The sequence below is a fragment of the Hypomesus transpacificus genome, unplaced genomic scaffold (genome assembly GCF_021917145.1).
Source record: "Hypomesus transpacificus isolate Combined female unplaced genomic scaffold, fHypTra1 scaffold_27, whole genome shotgun sequence".
Taxonomy (NCBI): Eukaryota; Metazoa; Chordata; class Actinopteri; order Osmeriformes; family Osmeridae; genus Hypomesus; species Hypomesus transpacificus.
Genome location: NW_025813796.1, coordinates 3712581 through 3738822, shown reverse-complemented (window position 1 = coordinate 3738822; position 26242 = coordinate 3712581). Strand labels below are relative to the sequence as shown.

The window sequence follows — 26242 nt, the reverse complement described above, 5'->3', positions numbered from 1 at the left end:
TGAGCAGTGAAAATCATTATTCAACTGCAAGGAATCTGATTTAGAACCGAGACACATTCTTGTCAGGTATCTGCAAGACTTCAGAACATGCAGTAAATAGATAGTTTGGTCTTTTTAAATGACTATTTTTCTTTTGTTTCTTCTTGTCCTCTAAAATGGCTGACCTTGACAATACTTTGATAGATCAGTGCAAAGTTCTTCATAATAGAGGTGTTTTCTCATTCCTCTACTGAAATGGGAGATGTCTGTGCTCTTCCCTACAATCTGAGATTCAAACATTTCCTGGGCAAACTAGATTGGGTATGTCATAAATTCGAAAACCACATTCAAATCCAGGCAAAGAAACCCAAAGGATCCAGCATTCAAGAGCAGATTGATCAGTACAGAGTTTGCATTAGCAGGGTTAGAAAGGTTTGACAGCAAACAGGGTGCAGTGTGCAGTTTTTGGATATGGATGTAAACCTGACTTTGGAGCTTCCTTCCAACATTGACCAAAAATTCCACTATGCTGCTGAAATGGTTGGAATGCATGTACTGGCACTGGGCATGCTCAAATGCTATTTTTTTTGGTCCATATAGAGCTGGGCTAAGGCACTTATTGAAAGTATGCTGACTATGCTCACAGTACGGCAAAATTGATGACATTAAATGTAAGGGACAAAAATATGTCAGTAATATATGGGAAATAATTTTTTCCTTTGTTTCATTTATAAAATCAAATTACTTAATAAGCCAATAATAATAAGCCATTTTGTCACTAATGATTTGAATGATGAGAGATATTTATTGACAGTGTTTTAAACTATATGCTCAGGGCAATATGTTGCTTCGCAAGCTCATTGCATCAGGTTTGCATCATGCTTCAGGTTACCAGATGGCATAGGACCAGTCAACTGTTTTCTGGTGTTCTTACATGTAAGGCACTTCAATGACATCTGAGGTACAATGCTTTTTCAGCATTCAAACTAGCACAAGCAGCAGTGGTGAGCGAGGCACAAGGCCTGTGATATTGACATGTTTGAATATTCATAGATCCAGAATTTCTCAAAGACAGAAACAGTCAGCCAAGCCTTTTCAGTGACTTAAATTTACTGCTAAAGCATAGCCAGAAACTTACAAATAACACACTATAAGGACAGAAGTTTATTCAAAACAATAGTCATACATCTTTTACACACATTTTCTTTTCTACAAAACAAAAATTAAAAAATAATATCAAAAACACAATTGAAAACTAGGAAATTCTAAATATGTTTCTCACCACATAACTGTGGAACAGAAAATCTTAAATTCTTAAATTCCTCACACTAAGTTGAGAACCTGAAACCTGAGAATGCAAAATCTCTACCACTATCGCTCTCTTATTCTTTTATTACATTTAATTTTAGGCATCCTTCTTCTTGCTACGTCTTTCATGTCTATTAGAGAGGCCGGGTAACCGTTCATGAAACGTAGGGCTTATTTGGAACACCTGGTGCTCCAGATGGGATAGTGAAGCCTGTTAGAATCAGCAGCTCTGGAATGTGACAGACATTAATGGAAGCAACCCCTCAACACACCTTTATTACCAACTACAGCCTTGGCTTCTTTCCATAACCTCATTCCACTACCGGAACAAACCTAATGTATGGGCCTTTTACATGTGCCTGGGTGAATATAGTTTAAATGAGGGCTATACCAACATCCATATAGGGGTTAAATGCAATCTCACATAAGCAATTTAAAAAACTTCTATTGTGTGCTGACAAATTATACAAATACTAAATCCATACAGTAACAGGAAATATATTCAGTGCCAAAACTCTAAATCTAGCTATTAGCTACTGCAGAACATTTCAAAATCAAAAAGGATTGATTCCTTTAATCAAATTCTGCCCATTTCAAAATGGCTATTCTTTCAAAACCTATGAAATGTGTATTATTGTTTTCCAGTATTCCATAAAAACATGAAAAAAGTATCCACAAATTCTGAACCATCAAACTTTGCAAACACAAAATGTATATCACTGCCAATACTTTTGGCCACGACTGCATACAAACACATGCTCTTCAGACACACTCGAAGAGAAAACATAGCCTAATGTAGAACTACACTATTATCACACCTGTAAACTAATGCACTATCCCTTCCATTCCTTTTCTTAATTTGAAAGTTACCGTCATCCTCTTGATAAACATCCCTTTCACCATCAATTTCTTTCTTTTTTACTGGAACCATAAATGTATGGATGTGCTCACAACTCGCATGAGAAAAAATTCTGTTTGGTTTGGCATGCAATCAAAATAATTTCACCCAATCAAATGCGAATAAATGATCCAGACCAAAAAATAAAAACCCAGCAGTTAATGGATTTAAGACAATGCCTTTAAGAGTTTTTCCATTTCTGGAGGCTTTGTCCAAGAAGAGATCAGGAAAGTTATTTACACTGAATGGAATGCAGTAAGTTTCTCTGTTGAAAACATCTGACAAAGTAATACAAGGTAAACATAGCCCTTTAAGGAACAAGAGGCCAGAAACCATATGAAATAGTCTCATCAATTTAAAATTATGACCAAGGGTTTTAGACTCCCCAAATAAATACAGACAATACCAGAGCTGAGCAGTTTGTGTTAAAGCAACAACCGTAATGACAGAACCTTAGTTTGGGGTTTTCTATAATAACACAATGTGCAAGAATAGACGGGCAAAATGTCACTAGCAAAGTAATACATTCACTTCTCTTTTCTTTATCCTTCTATCCTTAAAATTAAGAATGGTAAAATCATGCTGATTCTAAACTGCCTTCATTGGGAGATTTAATATTTAACAAAACATTTGTACTTGCCTTTAGGGATGGGGGGGGGGGGGGGTGATATTGTCCAATAAAAGGCAACCACATTTGTATTTCCTTTGTCACTTAAAACGTAGCATTGATGGTGTCGTTTATTTCACAGACTATTTTCCTGATTATAAAGTCTGAATGTGCTTACGCAAAGATTTAAAGCTGTCAGGGGTAACATCTAATCTCAGGGTTTCCCGCAGCATTTTTCAGTTAAGGCGGCTGCCTAAGCAACACACGCCTGTCGCCTTAACTACGTTGTCATAAACAGTTTTGGTTTTTTAAATTAATAGCAATATCCGGCGTTGTCCCGTTTTCTCCCTTCCATCCCAGACCCAACCGAGACCAACGCCAGTCTCCCAAGACAACGCAAGCAACCTAGCATAACAGAACATATAAGATGGAGAAGCTGACCCTAAGAATTGGACTTATACATTAGTTAAAATGTTCCTTTAGATCCTTTTGTATTCAACAAATGAAATGTTTATTTAATGGGATAACTCCATATTTTAAATGTGCTTCCCTAGGACTGGAACTCAATGGTGCTTTTGATTTATGTAGAACCTTTGGCTTCTTTGCTACTTAGTGCTGGGGGCTGACTGCATTCAATGCCAGTGTGTCAAATGTGGAGATGATAACACAGGTCACGTATGTATCTATTGGTTGAAGGAAACCCAGCTTTCAAATGTCCATTTTAAAAAGAGTATTTTAATCAATTACCTGCTCCTGCAGAAAGTTATCATTATCATTTAGAAAAATGTTTATCCTCCACCTCCTTCTATCCTTCATTCTCTCTCAGCACTCCATATGTGTCAGATTATCTAATGACGTGATGCTGTGATCTCATCCAGCCAAGCCTCCAGATCACCACAGGCTCTTTTTTCCCACAACCTCAGGTATGCCTTGTGTTTACCTCTGTAGACTAGCATGGCTTTTTCTGGGTCCCTCGGGCCAATGTATATAGCCTGGTCTGGTTTGAAAGAAAGCTTGTCTATTTGACCTTTCTCCATGTTTGGATTATTGGCCAGACTCTAAAGCCCAATTTATCGCAGACACTTTTGAAAAGGTCGCCGACAGAAATGACGTCACGGTCGACACTTTTAACCGTCGCTTGGAAGTGTCGCCTACCAGGGGAAATTTCTACTGGCGCTGATGTCGTCACAGTGAAAATTTGTATTTGTCAGTTTCTCCGATCGATCACCTAGGCTACAAAGCGTTAACAATGTAACCATGGCTATGAATGTAACGGTAAAATAATTATGTTTACGTCACGCAACCTTGAGCAGGTGACTGTTTGCCGAAGTATAAATGCAGCAGCCTGAGCGACACTTTTTTTTTTCGTCTGCAACCATTTCAAAAGTGTCGGCGACATAAGTATAAATTAATTTATACTTATGTCGCCTGTGCTCAAGATTCGCTCGATGTAAACAGAATCATTTTACCATTACATTCATAGCTATGTTTACATTGTTAACACTTTGTAGCCTCGGTGATCGATCAGAAAAACTATTTTAGTTAGCTTAAAACTTTAGTTAGTTTTAGTATTTTAACAATTTTAGTTTTTCACTATGTGACGACATCAGCGCCAGTAGAAATTTCTCCTGGTAGGCGACACCTCCAAGCGACGGTTAAAAGTGTCGACCGGGGCGTCATTTCTGTCGGCGACCTTTTCAAAAGTGTCTGCGACATAAGTATAAATTGGCCTTAAGGACTGACTTTTTTGATAGTTTGCTCACTGTGTGCCCTTGATTCAGATTGGCCGTGGGTACTGAATGTAATTATTAATGCACATCTCCATGGGTTTTATAAGTCAAACAATCAGTCATTGTAATATATGGTAATATTCATTCAGTAAATAGCAGGAGAAACAAGCTCTAGTTTAGAGCCTATTCCTTCCCTCTCCCCAACTCTTACATAGCTGTAAAATACATGATAAGCATCACTCTCGTATCAGTTTCAGTTCTCTCCTTATACTCATCACCAGCTGACAAGTAGGCCAACTTCCAAGAAAGAACAGACACAATTTATAACTGACTTTCAGGAGGTCACTGCGATATGGAAACACTTGATTCTTCAACCCCTACATTTGTCAGCAAATCATCACAACCTAATATCTAAACACTGGCCATTTGAATGCATATCAACGACCACAAGCATCACTAATAACCTTTTTACGTCCCCTAATGTGGAGGGATTAAATATTTAGAAAAGCTAAGGGGATCAACTCCCACTTTGCTCCTGTGAAAGGATAAAAAACCTCTGGGCTTGGACCCCGGCCTTCTTTGAAGATTTCCCACATAGCCTTGGTTAACACAAGATTAACAGAGTGAACTCTGGCTAACTCTTCAACCATGTCCAATGCCTACCTCTTGCTTCACTTCACAGCTCTGTGGTGAGGTTGATTGTGGGGAGCAGTAAAGGTTTCTAAAAGAGACAACCCTGCCCTTTGCTTACGTCCCCTGCTCTGCAACAATTTATGATATGTATGAGTGTGCCGTGTATCCTGGTGTGCTAGTGACCATCTGTTGCTGTTGTTGACCATCCATTACAAAACACAGGTGGGATCCACCCTACTATGACAGATATTTATTATTCTCAATCAAATGGACTCATTAAAGGGCACCTCTTTGCAACAGTTAATTCTACACCGAACATGACTACACATCCATCATATATCAAGTTTCAGAGAGTAACAAGCTAGGCACAAATGGGGAAACTCTGGGAATTGCTTTTAATTTTGGATAGGAAAAAAAGATCTGGTCAATAGTGGAGCTACAAAGTCAAACGTTCATCTGGATGTTGCCTTGCTTGCGCCATGCCTTGCACACAAGGCAGCCAACCCTATACTTTAATGTAAATACTGCATTAACAAGAAAGACTAGATAAAAGATAGAATTTAGACAATATATGCATAATCATTCCAGTTCATTGGAATAGTCCTCAGCTCAGGGACTCAATGACTTACTCCAGTCATTCACATAAATAAAAAAAATCCTCTTCAAGGAATGTTCCTTTGTTGGGCTCTAAGACTATGGCCTGTAGGTTCACAAGCCACTATTAGCAAGTGAATCAATTACCATTTCAATGGCCTGGTTTGATATCCCCCAACACCTTTTGATGGGAGGTGGGTGAGGAGCAAAAGGAGGTGATCCTTCTGTGGATACCCACTGCTTGCACCTCCCAAGGCCATGGGAAACCTAGCCTAGCCCCATCTACATCAACTTGCAATTCTATTTATAACCAAAGCCCTAGTGAGACAGTTCTACCAATTATCTGAATAGAGTTGGGAGGGGCCATGGTCCTTTATCTTATGGAAATTGTACATTTAAGGGAATAGAAAAATTAACTAGCCCCATTTATAATTACAATTCTACAGAAATTGAAAGCAATTCCAAAGTCACGTAACTTTTCTCTTCAATCCAATGACTGCGTTTACCATTAACATTAGCTTAACCAGTACTTACCATGGTAGTCCACCATAGCTACAAATGAAGTCCGAAGCTTTTCCTTAGAGCAAACGACATAACTATATAGTGATAGTGCGCTAATCAGGGGCCCATCCCCCCTGACTTGACACCCAAATGCACAACTGAGAAACCAGTACAGGAAATCTCAACATCTCACTCCTACTGAGAGTAAATTAACTAGGAAGTCTGCCAAGTCTCGAATATTAACATAACCAACGTTATTCGACTTTGATATAGTCTACCCTAATACATTTCTGTCAATTATTTGGATTTTACTCAATAGTTAAGACTTCCTTTCCCATTGTTTTATTACAACGAGCTTTGTATGTGCAACCAAGCAGTCTGTTACATTTATAAACACCCAAAACAGGGTATTTTGAATTGATTTTACAAAACGCCTTTAAATAGACGAATGCACCCAAGTAAAAAAAAGAAGCTTGCAAGCTAACAGCCAGCTACGTGAGAAAAGTAACTGCAAAATAATTGAATCATCAGTTCAAGAAATCACATTTGTGACATCAAGGTGAACTAAGGCTCTCTCGCACCCTTGATGATGTGCAGATCATGGGGATTCTTGTTGTTAAATTCTTCATAAGAATTTAACAACATCCTTGTGAACTAAATTATTTTTTACAATTTATTTTGTCACTCAAGTTTCCATCACATGGGCACTAACCTGTGCATCTCCAACTTTGAGCTACGACGACAGCCAGAATGAAAGTTTTCATCGAGTGGATAAGCACATCAGCCATTATCCTTGCCATTGCTCCAGAGTGGACTCGTCAGTTATATGAAACTTGACCTGAGGGTGGCATCCGATTTACAATTCTGCTTTTGAGATGGTTCTAGTTGAGGGACAAATTCTGTTGTTGAAATCACCAAAGATCCGAGAGAAAAAACCCCATTCCTAAATCATTAGGGGGTTCAAATTTTATAATTGAATGTATGCGATAAAAAAAAAACCTTTCTGTTGCATTTGGGAGACCAAAAAAGTGCAACTTTCTTCCCTTGCGGCAAACTGAGAGCGTCGAGAGTCGATCTTTTCCTATGCAACCCAATGTATCCTTGCTGAAAAGTGAACGTGCTCAACACATGACGTAGACCATCTTGAATCGCTCTCCAAAAGAATAACTGATTTCTTGGGAAAGACACGCCATCTAGGGGTAGAATCTTAAGCGTTGGTGACACAACTTTTAAATAATACTGCTCTGGAAAAAAAGGCCATGGCACCTTTTTCTTTCCTTTTAAAAAAAGTAAAAAGGACCATTTTGAGTGAGGAACAGAATGGTCAAATTTAAGAGGCCACTGCCAAATTGTACCCTTCTGTTGTTCACTCAAAATTGACCTTCTCAACTTTTTTTTTAAAGGAAGAAAAAAGGTGCAGTGGTCATTTATTTTCCAGTGCTGTATTAAATAGGCTACTATTTAGAATACAAAGGTTATTAGGGAAACTACAGCGACAAAATGACATGTAATATGTGCCTAGTTAGTGTGCAACCCTAGCACAAAAAACATAATCATTAAATAGGTTAACCACCCACTTTCCCCAATTTATTTGACTAATATTCATTAGGTTGGCAGAGACACAAAGGGACAAACTACATTTTGTATGTTGTATGCAATGTACAATAGGCTTAAACTTGTAATAGCCTATACAAAGTAATATTGGATTTAAAGCTGGCTTAAGGGTGAAATAAAGATTGATGTGCATAAGGCTACAATAGTGCAAGTTGATTAAAGCAGAAAAATCTGCAAGCATAACATTTATGTAATCACCACATTTTGCGCAAGACTTGAAAATTGAGTAACAATCCCGTGATTCTACAATGGCAGTTATATTGCAAGCAAATCTATTTAAAATCGATTATTTATGAACAACATTTAACAAAGTTATAAAAAATGGCCTAGTCTAACTTATGTAAATTAAATTATTTTAATTATAAAACATTTGTGACCCCTTGGAAAAGAAAATTCAGTAGTAGCCAAAAGACAGTAAGAAAAATATTTCAGTTAGAAGCATGGAGCAGGAATATTCAAGGGCTGCCTTTGGTCAAAACAGGAAATCTTGTTCACATTAACACAAGCTTTTTGAAAACAACATAGGAAATGTAGTCATTTGGATACAGAATTCTAAAACAGAATTTATATTTATAGTTGTTTAAGACCTAACCATAATTCAAAGTAAAATATTCCCAAACTCAAAATAAGGTCCATATTGTACATTCACAGATCTAATAAGAAAATTAAACATATCTGGGATACAGTACAAAAAACACAAGAACAAAAGGTAAGGCAAAGATCAAATCAACCAAAAGTAGCTGCAAGAAGGAAAGATAAAGTATTAGGTATTGACATAGCTCCTCATGTCACATGGTCATCCACTGTTCATGCCTTTAGTTTTTGGATGAGAAAACCTTGTCTTGCGTCAATGGACGCTCCCTCTCCCCTTATACTCTGGCAAGCCAACAGGTGGATCCTGTGAGTGTTAGACGGTTAAGAAATCCAGGTTCAGTTGCAGTCGGAACAAGGAATCATTTGAGTAATGCCAGAGCTGCTTCTCCGATACAGGATGCAGCTTTCTCAATCTCATCTTCTGTCTGCTCGATAGTTACCACCACACGAATGCTGTGGAGACAATAAGTTGTCAAAACATGTGCGGTGGTGGCATTGCATAGCAGCTGGATTAATTTAAAGTGTTCTAGTTTGGCTTACAATGTATTACTGTTACTTTTAGAGAAGATGTCCAGCCAGTGCAATTTGTTAAGAAACTTTCTTAACTTACATCTTATACATTCACAGAAATCGTAGGCAGGTGACAACATGCATTCACCACCTCCTTAACTGAAGAGAATTCTTGCAAACTGAGAATTTAAAATGAATGACATCAACAGTACTCAGGTTAAGCGTAACTAACAAACTAATAAGAGTATATGATGCCGTTTGGCGCTTACGTAGGTTGAGGGAGGAATCGCTCTTCTTTCTCTAGGTACCGAGCCAGGGTGAGTGCCACCTGTCTGTCCAAACACTGGCAAATTTGAAAGAAAGTTAGGCCTACACACACAAACTCAAGGAGATAAAATAGAATTCCAGTTCCTTGCCAGTCCCATTTAACTTTGCGAGAGCTGGATTCATAACAAACCACCTGGAAAGTCAGGTTAATTCCCATTTCCACTGTACGAACATCCTTACTTCAGGATAGATAATTACATTGATGAGGGACAGTGGAAACACTCACTTCACTTAAAACCAAACAGCAATTTTTTTTGTTGTAAAGAAAAGTTCCTTACATAATCCACAATTTTGCGGAGAGTTTCCACATCAGTCTCTCTGGATCCAGAGCTTCTCTCCAGCTGCAGGTGAAGTGCAGGGGCGAAAGACATCCCAACCACCTTCAGACCAGGTGTTCTGCAATGCAGAAAATGAAACTGAATTAGCATGAGTAATGAGGTTTTAGGTGAAGATTCGAGACAGGGTTTAACGCTAGGGTTTCTGGGCCCTCTGGCTAGTTTCAACTCCTAGCCCCAAATCATACAGGAAAGTATGGTGTTCAGCTGGGCTCCCTGTCTGACCAGGGACCTTAGAATCGTCCTTTCCCCCAGTTACAACGACATTGTATGGGGGACACATGATTCAGTTCAGTATGATAACAAACAACGTATAACCCAAACCATGGAACATACTGTGAATCCCAACACTTACAGTGATTTATTTGAACTGAACCTATGCTTAAAACATTGTTTTCATGTAGAAGTTCTTACAGGATCCTGACCTGTTTGTTGCAATTCCAAGAAATGCTGCTGACTTCCAAATGCTTTACATTTCAGATTTAAAATACTCCTTACATCACTGTGGTACAGTGATCCACAAAACATTCATGCATTGACTCTACAGAGTCTCTGTAAATTGTAAACAGCCCATTTAAGCAGGGTGGAATTGAACATAAGTGATTTGTGAGATGTACAATCAGGAGGAAGCAAGACAGGAGGTAAGCACGATAAACAGACAAGGCAGAATTTTAACATAACCAAAAAGACAATTTGTATGTAAAACACAGAAGTTGTATAGTAGTGGTTAGAATTATTTTAGATACTGTTGTACATTTTATATTTAAAACTCTTATATGTTTACCGTATGCACCTTCCTGCCATAGTAAATTCCTTGTTTGTGCAAACTTACTTGGGGAATAAAGCCTTCCAAACCTTCCATAAGTATTCTAGCCTGGGTGCCACCCGGCCACAATTTATTTTGGTCAGGAAGTTTGGTCTGGCAATGCTCCGTTGGGGAAAAACTATGCCCGAACAAGAGCTGTTCGTACCAATCAAATTGTCAGGGCGGGCTTTATACGATGATGGACAGATGATCAACAGTAACCTAATCAACCACGTCACCAAAGAGAGCTTGGGTTGAATTTGTTTTCAACAAATGGTTGTAGGTCTATCCAATTAAGCGAAGAGGCATTTTTTTCCAGGTTCAGTTGAAACACGCCCCATAATAACAGCCCAATGGAGCAGTATCAGACTCATATTCTGACCAGAATTATGAGTATAACAACGTCAGGCTGTAAGTATTCCATAATCCTGCCTTTTCATAAAATGTTACCATCAAATAGGATCAACAGTGCATTCAGAAAAAATTGTGCCCACACTGACATTTCTCTTCTAACCAAACCAACCCTTATGAATGTCAATATTTGAACGGAAAATATATTATTGTAAATATACTGCATGTGTATGTAAACTGTTACAGGGAGTCAGATGGCTGAGCGGTGAGGGAGTCGGGCTAGTAATCAGAAGGTTGCCGGATCGATTCCCCGCCGTTCCAAATGACGTTGTGTCCTTGGGCAAGGCACTTCACCCTACTTGCTTCGGGGGGGAAATGTCCCTGTACTTACTGTAAGTCGCTCTGGATAAGAGCATCTGCTAAATGACTAAATGTAAATGTTAACATGTTTATTACAAGTCTGTGTGATTGTAAAGTCACAGTATAAAACGATACACAATTAATGAAAAAACGATTTCACAGGAACACAAATAATGACAGATGTATCTTACCCCTGCAATGCAGAGTGGACATGTTTGCACTTTTCCCTCAGTACAGAAAAAATACCTGAAAGAAAGAAGGAAGGGAACTTCAGCATCTCCAGCATTTCTTACTCTTAGATAGGGGGAGCTTGCAAGGTAAGTTCGAACTGGTGGACGGTAATTATTTTACTTTCCAAGAGAGATTGGGGGATGCTCAATGGTGGCAAGTGCACTCAAACCTACTCCCTACTCTCAGTTTAAGACACGTGTGATATGTATTGTCTTTTGTCAATATTGTATCAGACATATTAAGCACTTCTGCACATATTCTTGCACTAATACAGTAAACAGCATCTTGCATAAACACAACCACACAAACAAAGTTATCCTCTGGGGGCCTTTTTTTAAGTTACGTTTCTGGTAGTAGTCAGCAAAGAGAAGCTGTCCAGGTTGTCAAGTGTGTGCACACTCTCCCTAAAGCCCTGCGAATTCACTTAAGCAAAGCCTGGAGCCATTTATTGTAACTACAAAAACACACTTGTCAATAAGTTCTCTTTAACAGATGATGCCAGGCTTACTATGAAAAATCTGGATATAAATACGAGGGGGGGGGGGAAATAATGAGCGCACACCTTTTTGGGGGAGACAGGGATGTTTTACTTATTTAGACTGTGTGTGTGTGCGCGCGTATACCCGGGTCCTCCTCCATGATGTTGAGGGCTTCAATGGCAGCAGCAGCAAGCATCGGGGGTAGGGAGGCAGAGAAACAGTATCCCTGACCTGACAGACGCTATAACAGACAAACACTTTTAGCTTCCATAAAACCAAACACTTTGATGACAAAAACACTAAGTACTCACTATTTATTCAGTCCTACTGAAGTCAAACTCCTGACTTAACTTGAATCATAAATGGACCATTTGAGTGTCTGATAGGACTGTCGTCAGGGAATGAATGTCTATTTTCTCCGAAAGGAGTAGCCAATAAGCAATTGAACAATGGTCTTATAATGTTTGTGCCTGAAGGTAAATACGTGTCAAATCCAGTAGACTGTACCTGATGGTCTATGACAAACGACCTTCCACAGCAGAAGCCACCTATGGAGGCCACCGCGTTTTCCATGTTTGCACTGATAAGGTCTATATCATCAATCTGAATCAAAAACTAGAAACATTAGTTGATATTTCAGCAGAATGGAATTTGAATGAACACAAATAATTAAAAGCTTTGCCAAATAAATAATTGTAATATAAATAAAAAATTGTCAAATAAACTTCACACTCACATTGACCCCAAAGTGTTCGGTAACCCCACGTCCATGCTCGCCAAGTACACCAAATGACATGCTCTCCTCCAAGAAGATGCGTACTTTGTACTTGTATTTCAGCTTCACCTGGTACACATGAACAAATTAGCATTAAAAGCCATTATGAGCCATTTTTGCATCAGATTTCCTATACATCATCAACCAGTGCCATAACATAGGCCAATAAGGTAAACTTATTTAAGTTTTTACAACATCCAATCACACAGCATACAGTCTAGTTGTATCTCACCAGTTCTGGGAGAGGACACACATCTGCTGTGTTTATGTACAGCCCCTCAACTACGACAAATCTCCTGGTTACTTTAGCTTTCCGAAGGTTCTGGAAGAAAATTCAAGCTGTGTTTTGATTCTGAAGCTTTAAAAATGTTGATATCTGTCAAAGATGGCATTACAAAATGGCTGCTGCTTTCAAACCTTCTGATCCTCAATCTCCTGCTCTTTGAGGAGTCGCTCAAGGTCCTCCATGTCATTGTGTTTGAAGTATTTGATGAAACTGCGGGAGGCTTGAAGACCCTTCTGTATAGAGAAGCATGCTGCTTCATCCCTGGATAATCACACATGCTTATCAGAAATCTATTCAAGAAGTCCAAAATTAGTCTAAAAAAGGCACTTACACAAACACTATATCCCCTCTCTTGGAATATGCAGGTATTGCACTTGCAATTGTTGCAAAGCCATAGGAATAGATAATCGCCTCTTCTGTTCGCATGAACTTGGCCAAGCGATCCTCCAGTTCCAAATGTACATCTGTATTGACACAAAACCCAGTTTAACAAAGCTTTGCACTTTTATCTAAAACAAACTATGAATAGTATTTTTACTTTCCATTTGTCTAACTAAAAAAGTGTTTAACCCGAATAAGAGGACAATTTATGGTTGAGCACTGCCAGGGACTGAGATTATAGTATTATTTCAGTTTACATTTATGACTATTGACTGGGGTATATCTGATGAAATTAAACATATTCTGTTGTTTGGTGGTGTTTGTTGACGTACCAAAGGTTCCATAGAATCCTCTTGGGCCACAAGTACCAACACCATACTTCTTGAGAGATGCAAGGGCCTTTTGCTGAGTGAAATTGGATAAGTTAACTACAAATGGCCTGTGTCATAATGATAACTTAAAGACAATACAGTTTAACTGAAAATACTACCAACCATCACCCGCTCATTTTCGAGAAAACCCAAGAAGTTAAATGAGGCAAAGTTAATGCACTCTTTTCCATTGACAATGATTTTGTGGCTTGGTGGGCTGAAAAAAATAAATTATTTCCATTAGCTAAAAACAACACAGTCAAAACCAAAATTTGACTAATCTCACAGAGCTCAGGGGTCCGTTCTCCGTATGTCGCTAACTATAATGATTTGTCATTATCTTGGATTGTTTGGTTCTTCGAAGCTCATTCTGGACTTGCAGAGCTTCAACCTGCTTGGGGGCAGGCTTATTTTATGTAAACAAGATTTGATTGCAAATGTATAAGCAGGGGTGATACAGGAGGTCTGTCACAGCCATGTCTTGTCTGTTTTTACGACAACAACCTGTGGCAGAAGGTGCAACAATAATTAACAGAATTCAACATGAAACTGAATTAATTGCTCATTGCGTGATAGATAGATCCTTAAGCACAGCGCGATATGCTACTAGTACTAGCCTATACTTTTTGAGAGATAATCGTTTTTTTGTGAGGGTGTCATTTACATCATAAATTTGTTGAAACCACATTATATGACATTAAAGACTAAACAAAGTATGAACATACAAAACATAGGCCTAGTCTACTGTAATAAGCGATAAAACATCTAACTTGGTCACTACTAGCCTATACATTTAATTTGGTCTGCTACTTTTTGCCAGCCCTCTTTCTTGGATTTTGCAGATGTTCTGCAAATGATTTTGAGATGTTCCCTGGCGTTCTGATTAAATCTTCAAATTCGGAGTAACCTTAGAGCAAGCTGTTGCTCTGTTGCGGAAAAAACGGGGTTCTCTTTTAGGCCACGATGAGCAGCCATAGACTTATGTGAGCAGGCAATACCAGCGTTGCTGATCAAGGTTTCTACTATCGATACATACCCCTTTTAGACCAACGCATAACTCAATCCAGCTATACTAATTATAAACAACATGGGTGTTCGAAGAACCGAATTAGCCAGATCATGATTAGCAAGATGATGCCATCTTGGATGTGTCATTTGATCTCGGATGTAATATGCGACGTACGGAGGACGGGCCCCAGGTGTAGATCACAAAAACTTGGCATTGGCTAATGTTGTTAATAGTGGTAATCAGTAGCCCACATTTGTAGCCCACTGAGTGGTACTTGTAGCAAATACCCTACTTTTACACAAAATACTACTTTTATAAAAACTTTTATACAAAATACAAATATAATTTACTAACCCTGTTACAATATCATAATTTAGTGAAGGGTGGTCTTTGGAAACAGAAGGAACAAGAGGTTCTGGTTGCCATTCTTCAATCAATTCCTCTTTTTCCTGTGGTGGACAAACACCACATTAAAAAATAGACTATAAACTTCTCCAGGTCAAATTACTTTAACAAAATAAACCAGACTGAGCTTTTGGTATTTCTGAGAGTATTGCATTGTTAAATTGGGCTAAGCAAGCTGTCAAGCAATCTAAATTATTTTCGATGGAGACCTGACTTTCCAAGATTTTTTGGTACTGCTTTCTGTTACCTTCTCATTAAGATCAGAACGTTCCTGAAGTTTGTAGGTTTTGGAAAACAGGAGTCTGATGATCCATAAGATAAGGATCCCTTCCAAGATCAGATGGTACGCAGGTGCCTGTGAAGAGAAACATTAAACCTTTTATTTATTTTTATTAAGTCTGATTTACGTTTGTGTTGTGGTTCCATCATAATTTACGTGATAGGATGAAAAAACAACAGGGGAGGGAACAACACACTGAACAGTGTAGGAACTATGGAAGGAACACCCAAAATGCATTATTGAGATTTGGAAATCTTTAAAAGTTCGTCTAGTGGCTATGCTATGTTGACGCAATCAAAAAGTCCAATAGGGCGTTCCGTTTGGAATTTCCAGTCTGGCCAACAAGACTGAGCTGAAGCTAACAAGATACTCTACAATTTCAAAGTAATACAACAGCACAATGTCATTTAGCAAGAACTTAAAAACGTGCTGAATTGCGTGTAATCCAAAAGTATTTAAACTTTGAATGAATACTGTAAATAGAGTGGTGTCAAATGAATTTAAATTCATTTCAGTTCACTTCCTGTTTCTCAGGAGAAAAAAAAGTGAAAACTTCTCACCATGATTGGACTCGAAAGGAAAAGCACATCCGTAGTACGACAGTATTGGCCACAGCCATCTGTCAATCGTGTCTCCAGTAAAACAATAAAAACGGGCTAGCTGGCTTTTCTAAACTACTAAACTTTTGGACGACACACACTCATTGTGATTATTATTTGACAGAATGGATTAAGCCGCAAATTTAACACAGCTAATCATGGAAACAAACTTACCTCGTAGAATGCCTGCACCATTTCCACTAGCACCCACTGTTGCCCTGACGCCATTTTACACCACGTGATATAACGTCAGTTTCCCACTTCTTCTTCAATTTATCCTTGCGGTATGCTTTGGCGCTGAACAGCGTATGCCGCCCTTCTACTGGTGAGGCAAATTAGGTAATCAGGCCTGGACTGGTAATCTGGCCGGCGCACTTGGGGCCGGTATTATATATTTTATATATAAATATATATATATATATATGTGTGTATTTTGTATCAACTTAAAATTGGCCAACGACCGGCCAATAAAGCAGGGACAGCGGCCCATTGGTTCATTTTCCAAACTGTCACTGGGCTGGCCCAATCACATCTCTTAACTCTTTTGGTGTACTGGTGGGTGGTGTCCGACCGATTGTGGTTTGCCGGTCTGAGCAAAAATGCCAGGGACATTTTTTTGTCCGAGTCCAGCCGTGGTACAGTAGGCTACATCTCAAACAATCCCTTTCTCCATGCCTCTTGAAGTTGATTGTTAAATGTTGATTTTGAATTAGGTTTTTCAGGCTGGAATAGTAATAATGGTTTTGGATGGATCTGAAAAAATAAAAGAAGAATCATCAATCAAGTCATCTAGCAAATGTTGGACACACACATGTTCCATCCAAGTGCTCGCCCGTGTCCTGGCCATCTGCTTTTGACTCCTGAAAGAATGTCGAGGGATCTTTCGTTTGTAAAAACGTAATATTTGTAATATTTTCATAAATAGTTTAATAACTTTACAGGGCCTTAAGAACTTTAGACACTAGTGTTTTTGGTTGGCATCAGTAGGATTTAGGATTTACCTTTGATGAGTTACATAAAGAAGGCTGGTCAAAGGGAAATGTTTTTATGATACAAATGCTTGCAATTTGTTCAATAAGGCTCCTTCGAAACAGCTTGATTTACATTTGTGGATTGATTCATCGGATTGTTGAGATCATTTCATTTGTCATGTTTGATATAACAGCCACTTGGTGATTAGTTCAGCTTTATTATATTAAAGTTTATATGTACTTTACTGTATTCGAATGAGTATGTTTTCTGGGATGTGGTATAGAAATGAGCAACCTGACCTCACAGTCCATTTGTAACAGTTGACTTCTTCAAATGAGGGCTCCAGCATGTGTAAAACCTTTAGCCTATAGATGGCAGTACAATTGCATTAAATTAAATAATATGGACAAAGGAGTTGTAGCTCCAATCATGTACAACACTGTGCTTTCTATTATCATAAACAACACATTAACTACTGTATTTGGTCATTTCTGCAGCTCTCCAATTGTGAAAGTATTTTATATTTATATGTATTTGTTTATATCTATATATATGGATGATGGGTTTGTTTTGGCCCAATCTCAATCTCCACCCTAAACCCTAAACTCTGAACCCTCACAGACTTACTTGACGTCACATGGTGACAAAGTGATTGAGTGCCAAAGGCTGCAAGGGCTCAGAATGCTTTCAATAGGAATGGGACAGCACTTGATTGCATTTTCCTGAAAATAGTCATGTTTTTTGGATCAAATCTGATGAAAGCATATTTGGAACTTATAATCAAAGGACAAACTACACACGGTTCTGGATATGTTAATCATCAGTGAGCTTTGCGTTTAAACTTCTTATTTCTTGTCTTATGAGGCGGGTTTGCCAGGATTTCTCTCACTTCCGGGCTTCCACTGGTAACCCTGGTAACGTTGTGAATTGTGGGCAATTCACTTAGGCAAAGTCTGCAAAAATGCTGACTTATGAAAAGGGTGCATAAAGGGCTCAAAATGTCTGCTAGAGAGTCCTTGCACAACGATTTGACAGTGGTATTGCCCCAAGCCCTCGCATACTTGGCATGAACACATCTCAAAGTTTGTGAGGGTTGACATTGGAATTGGGTGTTGCAGACTGAATTATGATTCTTTGATGAAAGAGGTAGCACAGCTGGATGTTGATCTCTTTCTTGAAGTCAGTTGAGAGGAAACAGATGAGAATGCATCCTGAAGTTAGGTGAGAAACCTAAACAGGAGTTCTTCCAAGTTTCAATTTCAAACTGAAGCTTTCAACCTGAAGGAAGAGAAAAGGGCATAGTGGTTAGTTTTTGACCCAAGGCCATCTTTTATAGGTTTGAGCTCTCTCTCTTTGAGGTTTGGCTGTGACTTAAGAAACATTTCCGTCAATGTGGCCAACTTTGTGATTGGCGTACAACCCAACTTCCCATCATGCACCTTCCTGCCATAGTATATTCCTTGTTTGTGTGAACTTACATGGCAAATAAAGTTAATTCTGATACTGATTTTGATCAAAATAAAATGACATGCCATAATTGACATGAACGATTGGCTACGTAGGTCAAGGTCCTTTTTTATAAACCTTTACTTTATTTATTAAAAAAACATACACTCCCAAACATATCTAAATTGACTTTTTTGACATTGTTTTAAATAAATACTATTAACCAATACATTATCCAGTAGCCAAACATTTTAACATGGTTTTTGTGTCAGGAAAATTGAGGATAGATGTATGGATTTAGATTTGTTTTGCAATTGTAGGCTACTGTTATCTATTATGTAGCTATGATAATTATCCTGGACTCATTTTGATTGAGATACATCAGTCTAAACATGTGATATCACAAACTACCATATAGCCATACGTTTCATATGTAGGTTTGTATCGTTCTGAAATCATTGTTCATCATTGTTGAATGCATATATTTAGAATGTTTTGAGTTATATTTAAATTAGTTAATTTTCTATAAATGTACATTTGATAGTGGTAAAAAATTTAAATATGGCATCACGCCAGAAAGTCTGTGGTGAATCATCATTTTCCCATTGGGTCAGTGTTAAAGGAACGTCTGATTAAGCCACAACACACGCTAAGCTAGCAGTTTTGCAGCATAAGTTACCATAGTAACTGAATTTGAACTATGTTGAGCTGGCTTTATGGAACCGAATAAACTGGAAATGAGTCAGACTAACTGACATAAACCTGGCTTACTCTGTAAACTCACTTTATGAAACAGGACCCGGAACTACATGGTGGTTGTTCTGACCAATAAAGTAGTGGCTCCCTTATCAGCGCAACAATGACAAAACCCACAAGTGAGGTCATTGCGAAGGGCTTTCTAAAAAAACTAAAATATATAGTTAATAAGACTAAACATTAATGTTATTTTAATTTGCAATTTTGTATATGAAAGATTTGTCTTTCACAGCTATAGCATGGGTGAATGCCCAAGCCAAATCTTCCAATTTGCAGGCAACAAAATTCATCTTGAACCTTGAATAATGTACAGTATTCATTTGACATAAAATCTGGTTATAGGGGTACAATGATTGCTGTAAGGACTTAGAGATCTATTTAACTGAATTAAAGGTGTGTGAAGGAATTGGTTTTGTTCTATAAGGTTGTGCGTTAAGGGAGAGTCATCACTCCCCCGCATCCTCTGTTTATCTCCCCGTAAGATGTAATGAGGCTTGTCTCATACAAGTCACATAGCCAAGCCTACCAAAAACACCCACAACAACTTCCATAACCAACCCCCTTTCAACATGCCTGTGTCATCCTCATATGAAAATATCATGTTTATCCTATCAATGATCCTCCCTTTCTATTTAAGGGAGGATACAAAAAAGGGTGTTTCCAGTCATTCAAGAAATACATTGCTGATGTAAACACCTGCATCATTAGCTAGCATGTTGCCTAGCAACACTAGGGAGCCCACTTTGACAGTGTAAGGAATGTCACTCTTTCCAAGGACCAATGATGTGGTAGCACAACTCTGGTTGAGACACTGAAAGGTCACTAGATCTTCTTCTTTGATATGCATTACAATGCCCTCTGTGGGGTCTGATGGTCACACGTACGGCTGGATGTCACCCTCCCCCCACCTCTCATTTGCTAAAATCTGGAGTTGCTACTTGATGGGTCTCACACCTAATCGTGTAACTTCCTATTGTATTGCTAGTCATATTGATAAGTAAGGTTCAAAATGTGGTCTGATTGGTTGTTCTACAGATAAGTGTTGGGTATAGAGGGACTTATGACGCATTGTTCTGTAGATTCTTGATCTCCTGAGGGCTTCTCCTCGGCTCTTGCTTCTCCTACTCCTTGTCCTTCCTCATTAGGATTCCTCCGGTAGGAGGACCCTATTGGCTATTGTGATTGTTGGTATTATTAGGGTTCCTCCGGTAGGGAGGAACCTGTTGTTGGTGGCCAAGCCGCGAAGGGTTTCTACTTATTCTTATTCTTATTATTACACATCTTCTTCTGCCATTGGAGTCTATGGCAGCCCCTAGAACCACATTGTCAGAAGTTGTGAAATTTGGCACACTCTTTGGGACCAGTCCCCTCATCAATTTCACCAAGTTTCATGTCTCCCATTCCAACCATCTAGCGCCACCAATTGGTCAAAGTTGAAGGTGTGTTTACACATGTTACTTTTGAACCATATGCCCCATTGTCCAAAATGAGGTATCCAAAATGAGCTGTCCAAAGCTAATACTCTGCCCTTTCAATTAATACAATCTCAACAGTTGGTGTGTAGCAGAGAGGATAGAGACTGACTTGTAACCTTATGCTCATGAGTTCAAATCCCCATTCAGCCTATTGTTGTTGGCCAAACATGAAGTCGTTTTGCTCTCTTGTTGTCCAACTCTCGATCTTCTACAGTGTACATGTTTATAATATTTTGTGGAGGAACCTGCATCGCTGCTTGCAGCTATATTTCTTTTTCTTCTTCTTGCGCCCCAATATCTCAAAAAGTCCCTTGTCATAAATTTTCAAATTTGGCACATTGATATTACATCCAAGTGGGTACCCCCACACCAAATATGGGCCACATCGGACCATAGGGGAAGCCACAGGCCACGCCCAAAAGTCAAAGTTTCAAAGTGATGGCATTTCCACCCCATTGCTCCAATTCTTTAGAAACTTTGTGTGCATGTCTCATTTTTCATGAGGAACAAAAAAGCCTCAAGGACCCATAAGGTCCGCCATGATGGATTTTCCTGTACAGTGATAATTTGGGAAAACATTCAAAATTCCTCTTCTCTTGAACCAAACGTCTAATTGACTTGAATTTTGATACATATATGTATCATTCACATGTTTAGAAATGTTACTTAAGGCAATTGAATCAAGTACAAAATGGCTGAAATGGGTGTATTTATGTAAATGTACACATTAACTCAATATGTTTGTGTCATTAAATCAAATGTATTTTGAAGGATGGTTCAAACCTTATAGGCTTTAAGGTGACATGCCTTTGAAGTACCATGCAAAGTTTCACCTTGATATGTCAAAATATGACTGAATTACAGCTGTTTGAACTTGGACCAAATCTGACAATGCTCACCATTGGAGAAACAGCTTTTTTGATTATCTTTATTGAACTTTGTGTATTCCTTGCCTGGGAATGGCTCAATTGGCTCAGATGTTGTGCTGGTAAGCAAAGGAGTGTAGGTTCCAAACCAGTCAGAGGCATAGCTTTTTATTTTTTATTCTGACAAAACGGTTTCTAGTCTTCCGATAAATCCTCCGGTTGTAAAACAGCAATGCGTGTTTATTTGAGCCCATCACAACACTCTAATCGTCTGTTTAGCGAGACTGTAAACCACTGCAAAACAAGCCAGGTTCACCACAGTAGCTAGCTACTGGAGGTCAGATGGCTGAGCCGTTAGGGAGTCGGGCTATTAATCAGAAGGTTGTTGGTTCAATTCCCGCCCGTGCCAAATGACGTTGTGTCCTTGGGCACGGCACTTCATCCTACTTGCCTCGGGGAGAATATCCCTGTACTTACTGTAAGTCGCTCTGGATAAGAGTGTCTACTAAAATGACTTAATGTACTTGTAGTCTACGCATGGTAGAGATAACGCCAATGGTTATCTCTAATGAAGTAAATTGATTGTTCAGGTGGATTCCTTGTCTGTTGCACAAATTCATTTCAGTAACCTAAGCCAGGACACATCCCCTCTGATGCCAGGCATGGTTTGAAATTCCCTTCCATGACAAGTTATGGCACTCCAAACAACCTTTTTAAAAAACTATAAGTAAGTTATTCTTTACAGCAGCAACCCAGTCATCCCGTTGTCCCATTTTCATAGGAAATGTACAAGCAGTTTCAACTTTGGCTGAATCTAACAACGCTTACCACAGGAGAAACAGCTTACTTTTTAATACAGTTACTGAACATGACACTATTCAACGCTGAGAATAGCTCATTGGGCTGGGATGGTGACCTGTAAAGTATAAGGTAGTAGGTTGGAATCCAGCCATTATCTTTTGGCCTGTCATCATTTTGATTATCTGTTTAGTTCAATAGGATGACATCATTCTGAAATACCATGCACAATTTCATGCAATTTCACCTTGAAATGTCAACCGTTTTTTAAGCTTTGTCCCAAAGCTGACCAAAGCTAATACTCTGCCCTTTCTATTCATATGATCTCAACAGTTTGTGTGTAGCAGAGAGGATAGAGAGGCTGACTTGTGACCTTATGCTCATGAGTTCAAATCCCCATTCAGCCTGTTGTTGGCCAAACATGAAGTCGTTTTGCTCTTTTGTTGTCCAACTCTCGATCTTCTACAGTGTACATGTTTATAATATTTTGCGGAGGAACCCGCATCGCTGCTTGCAGCTATATTTATTATTATTTTTCTTCTCTGCGCCCCAATATCTCAAAAAGTCCCCTGTCATAAATATTCTAATTTGGCATATTGAAACTACATCCAAGTGGGTACCCCCACACCAAATATGGGCCACATTGGATCATAGGGGGCGCCACAGTTCACGCCCAAACGGCCAATTTTCCAAGTGCTGGCATTTCCACCCCATTACTCCAATTCTTCTGAAACTTGGTGTGCATGCCCCAATTTCCATGAGGAACAAAAAAGCCTCAAGGACTCATTAGGTCCGCCATGATGTATTTTCCTGTACAGTGATAATTTTGGAAAACATTCAAAATTCCTCTTCTCTTGAACCAAAGGTTTAATTGACTTGAAACTTTGCACAGATATGTATCATTGGCGTATTTAAAATGTTACTTAAGGCAATTGAATCAAGTACAAAATGGCTGAAAGGGGTGTATTTATGTAAACGTACACATTGCCTCAATATGTTTGTGTCACTAAATCAAATGTATATTTCAAGGATGGTCCAAACCTAATAGGCTTTAAGGTGACATGCCTCTGAAGTACCATGCAAAGTTTCACCTTGATATGTCAAAATATGACTGAATTACAGCTGTTTGAACTTGGACCAAATCTGACAATGCTATCTGCCATTGGAGAAACAGCTTTTTTTTTATCATCCAGTTATTGAACTTTGTGTACTATTCCATGCTTGGGAATGGTTCAATTGGCTGAGATGTGGTGCTAAAAAGCAAAGGGTTGCAAGTTCAAAACCAGTCAGAGGCATAGTTTTTAATTTTTTATTCTGACGAAGCGGTTTCTAGCCTTCCGACAAATCCTCCGGTTGTAAAACATAGCAATGCGTGTTTATTTGAGCCCATCAAGACACTCCAATCATCTGTTTAGCGAGACTGTGTAAACCACTGCAAAACAATCCAGGTTCACCACATAGCTAGCTACTTGTAGTCTACGCATGGTAGAGATAACGCTAATGGTTATCTTTAATGAAGTAAATTGATTGTTCAGGTGGATCCCTTGTCTGTTGCACACATTCTTTTCAGTAACCTAAGCCAGGACACATCCCCACTGATGCTAGGCATGATTTGAAATTCCCTTCCATGACAAGTTATGGCACTCCAAACAACCTTTTTAAAAAACTATGAGTAAGTTATTCTTTACAGCAGCAACCCAGTCATCCGTCGATTTGGTTGTTTGGACAATATTTTCGTAATTGAAATGGCCATTTTCCATACTGCGTGATTTCATTTAATTTAGTTGCTTGACACTTTCAAATTTGCTTTGCTGGTTCAGTGTACCATGGGTCATTATCTAACTTGAACTGGGAACCCATAATCTGGGAGTTTTCATAGTTTTACCCTGCAAATGTATCATGGACTTGTACATGAACTAGAAGGGGTCCAGATTGAAGGAATTATGGGATTTGGAGTATGCATTGTTTTTTGCAATAAAACCAATGAATTATACATAATCATATTACACTGACCTCACAATTCTATTCAAAGCATTTAAACAAGTAAATTGAAGTGTCTAGAGCGGTTCGCAACCGAATGTGAAGCGGCTGGGATGCGAATCAGCACCTCCAAATCTGAGGCCATGGTAATCGACCGGAAAAGGGTGGAGTGCCATCTCCGGGTCGGGGAGGAGATCCTGAACCAAGCGGAGGAGTTCAAGTATCTCTGGGTCTTGTTCACGAGTGAGGGAAGAATGGAGTGCGAGGTCGACAGGCGGATCGGTGCGGCGTCCGCAGTGATGCGGGCTCTGCATCGGTCTGTCGTGGTGAAGAACTGAGTCAAAAGGCGAAGCTCTCTATTTACCAGTCGATCTACGTTCCTACCCTCACCTATGGTCACGAACTATGGGTAGTGACCGAAAGAACGAGATCGCGAATACAAGCGGCCGAAATGAGCTTTCTCCGCAGGGTGTCCGGGCTCTCCCTTAGAGATAGGGTGAGAAGCTCGGTCATCCGGGAGGGGCTCAGAGTAGAACCGCTGCTCCTCCGCGTCGAGAGGAGCCAGCTGAGGTGGCTCGGGCATCTGATTAGGATGCCTCCTGGACGCCTCCCTGGTGAGGTGTTCCGGGCACGTCCCACTGGGAAGAGGCCCCGGGGAAGACCCAGGACACGCTGGAGGGACTATGTCTCTCGGTTGGCCTGGGAATGCCTCGGGGTCCCCCAGGAAGAGCTGGTGGAAGTGGCCGGGGAGAGGGAAGTCTGGGCCTCCCTGCTTAGGTCGCTGCCCCCGCGACCCGATCCCCGGACAAGCGGCAGATGATGGATGGATGGATGAAGTGTCTATGGCAAGTCGTACTTAAAGTTATATTGTGTCTAAGACTAGGTCTATTTTTATGCAACTGGCCCCTGGTATTAACTACAAACCTATATCCTTCTCCCAAAATCACATTCATATAAATGGAACGGAGGTAAAGTTCTATCCATATTACAATGTTTTTCTTATTTCCAAGACCAGTGCAGTGGCTCCTGAGGGTAGCAATTAGCTTCTGTTATCAGAGGCAAAGCTAATATACATAGACTCCCTTTAAACTGTGGTTATGAACATCAAAACCATAATGTATTTGACTTACATCCTGGAAACAAGACACCAACTGCCAGTTATTCAATAATGTCTGCAGTAGAGTCAGAGAATAAATGTACTTCTCCTTTAGAGTGTGGTTATTTCATGTGCAATGGCTGAACATTTACAGTATGTGAGACAGAAAGATCTGAATAGAAATGAAAAGGTTTTACACACACTTTGAATTCATTTTTTTATAGCTGGACACACCACAACAAAGGTGAAAAGCCACTTCAGACTGAATTGGCCTTCATAAATATGACAAACTTGATAGAATTTGTTATAACTGCCTAAATGTTTGGTTCAACTAAAATGATTTAACATGCAATTTTGCGGGAAGAAAACCGTATTTTCTATTAATAAGTCTCTATTCTCAGTTTCATCAATTGACTTCTCACAGACACAGTCAGTCATAACATGGATTTTTTTTTAAATTTAAACTGAAGACATTTGGTTATCTACAAGCCTGCAATTTCTTTTTAAATATAAGATGAAATACAGTAACAAAAAAATAGACTTAGAGTGGAGCTCATTCCATAATGTTGAATATATATATTGCGGGGCAGAATATTTCAGATATATACTGGTCAACATTTAGATGTCCTAATGCAAACATATATCTACTTTTTCTTCACTTTGTGCTTTTTAGTTAACAAATGTATGAAATCCTTGATCACGGCTAATACTCCTCTTTTCAAAACATGAGTAATTAACAATGATAAATATACATTATCTATCATCAATGAATGTGATGTGTACATATTTTTGTCAAATTCCAATCATTTTGAAAGAAACTATAGTACAAAATGTAACAAAAATAAACAAACATTAAATTACAACAGCACAAATTGTGACACTCAATAATAC

At 39.0% G+C, this 26242-nt stretch overlaps 2 protein-coding genes across 10 annotated transcripts in view; both read right to left on the bottom strand.

The window, feature by feature from the left end:
- ror2 (receptor tyrosine kinase-like orphan receptor 2) overlaps positions 1-7376 on the bottom strand; it is a 99952-nt gene extending 92576 nt beyond the window's left edge. For 2 of the 3 annotated variants that reach the window (XM_047014760.1, XM_047014761.1), the window contains exon 1: positions 6963-7376. In XM_047014760.1, the coding sequence (XP_046870716.1) occupies positions 6963-7050 (88 nt within the window). In that variant the 5' untranslated portion in view covers positions 7051-7376. The remainder of the gene's footprint in view (positions 1-6962) is intronic. The other variant, XM_047014762.1, reaches the window with a different exon arrangement.
- Positions 7377-7811: 435 nt separating this feature from the next.
- On the bottom strand, positions 7812-16242 carry sptlc1 (serine palmitoyltransferase, long chain base subunit 1). 7 transcript variants are annotated; one of them, XM_047014765.1, is made up of 17 exons: positions 16137-16236; positions 15924-15995; positions 15331-15438; positions 15033-15127; positions 13793-13886; positions 13631-13703; positions 13249-13381; positions 13049-13178; positions 12864-12953; positions 12593-12700; positions 12364-12471; positions 12001-12097; positions 11338-11392; positions 9574-9691; positions 9238-9311; positions 9069-9147; positions 8827-8911 (listed from the first exon to the last, which is right to left on the bottom strand). In XM_047014765.1, the coding sequence occupies exons 1-16, from the start codon at positions 16188-16190 to the stop codon at positions 9072-9074; spliced, it is 1485 nt and encodes a 494-aa protein (XP_046870721.1). In that variant the 5' UTR covers positions 16191-16236; the 3' UTR covers positions 8827-8911; positions 9069-9071. The 7 variants fall into 7 exon arrangements, with proteins under 7 accessions (XP_046870719.1, XP_046870720.1, XP_046870722.1 ...); XM_047014763.1 differs by lacking the exon at positions 9069-9147 and having other exon boundaries at positions 7812-8911; positions 16137-16232; XM_047014764.1 differs by lacking the exon at positions 9069-9147 and having other exon boundaries at positions 7812-8911; positions 12364-12459; positions 16137-16229.
- Between the last annotated feature and the right edge of the window lie 10000 nt (positions 16243-26242).

Excerpts from the sequence above, each read along its gene's own strand:
- sptlc1 (XM_047014763.1), bottom strand. The coding sequence starts at position 16,190 with ATGGCGTCAGGGCAACAGTGGGTGCTAGTGGAAATGGTGCAGGCATTC. Across the intron at positions 13,704-13,792 it reads TCGAAAATGAGCGGGTGATG|CAAAAGGCCCTTGCATCTCT; the intron begins GTTGGTAGTATT and ends AATTTCACTCAG. Across the intron at positions 11,393-12,000 it reads CATCATGGAGGAGGACCCGG|GTATTTTTTCTGTACTGAGG; the intron begins GTATACGCGCGC and ends TCTTTCTTTCAG.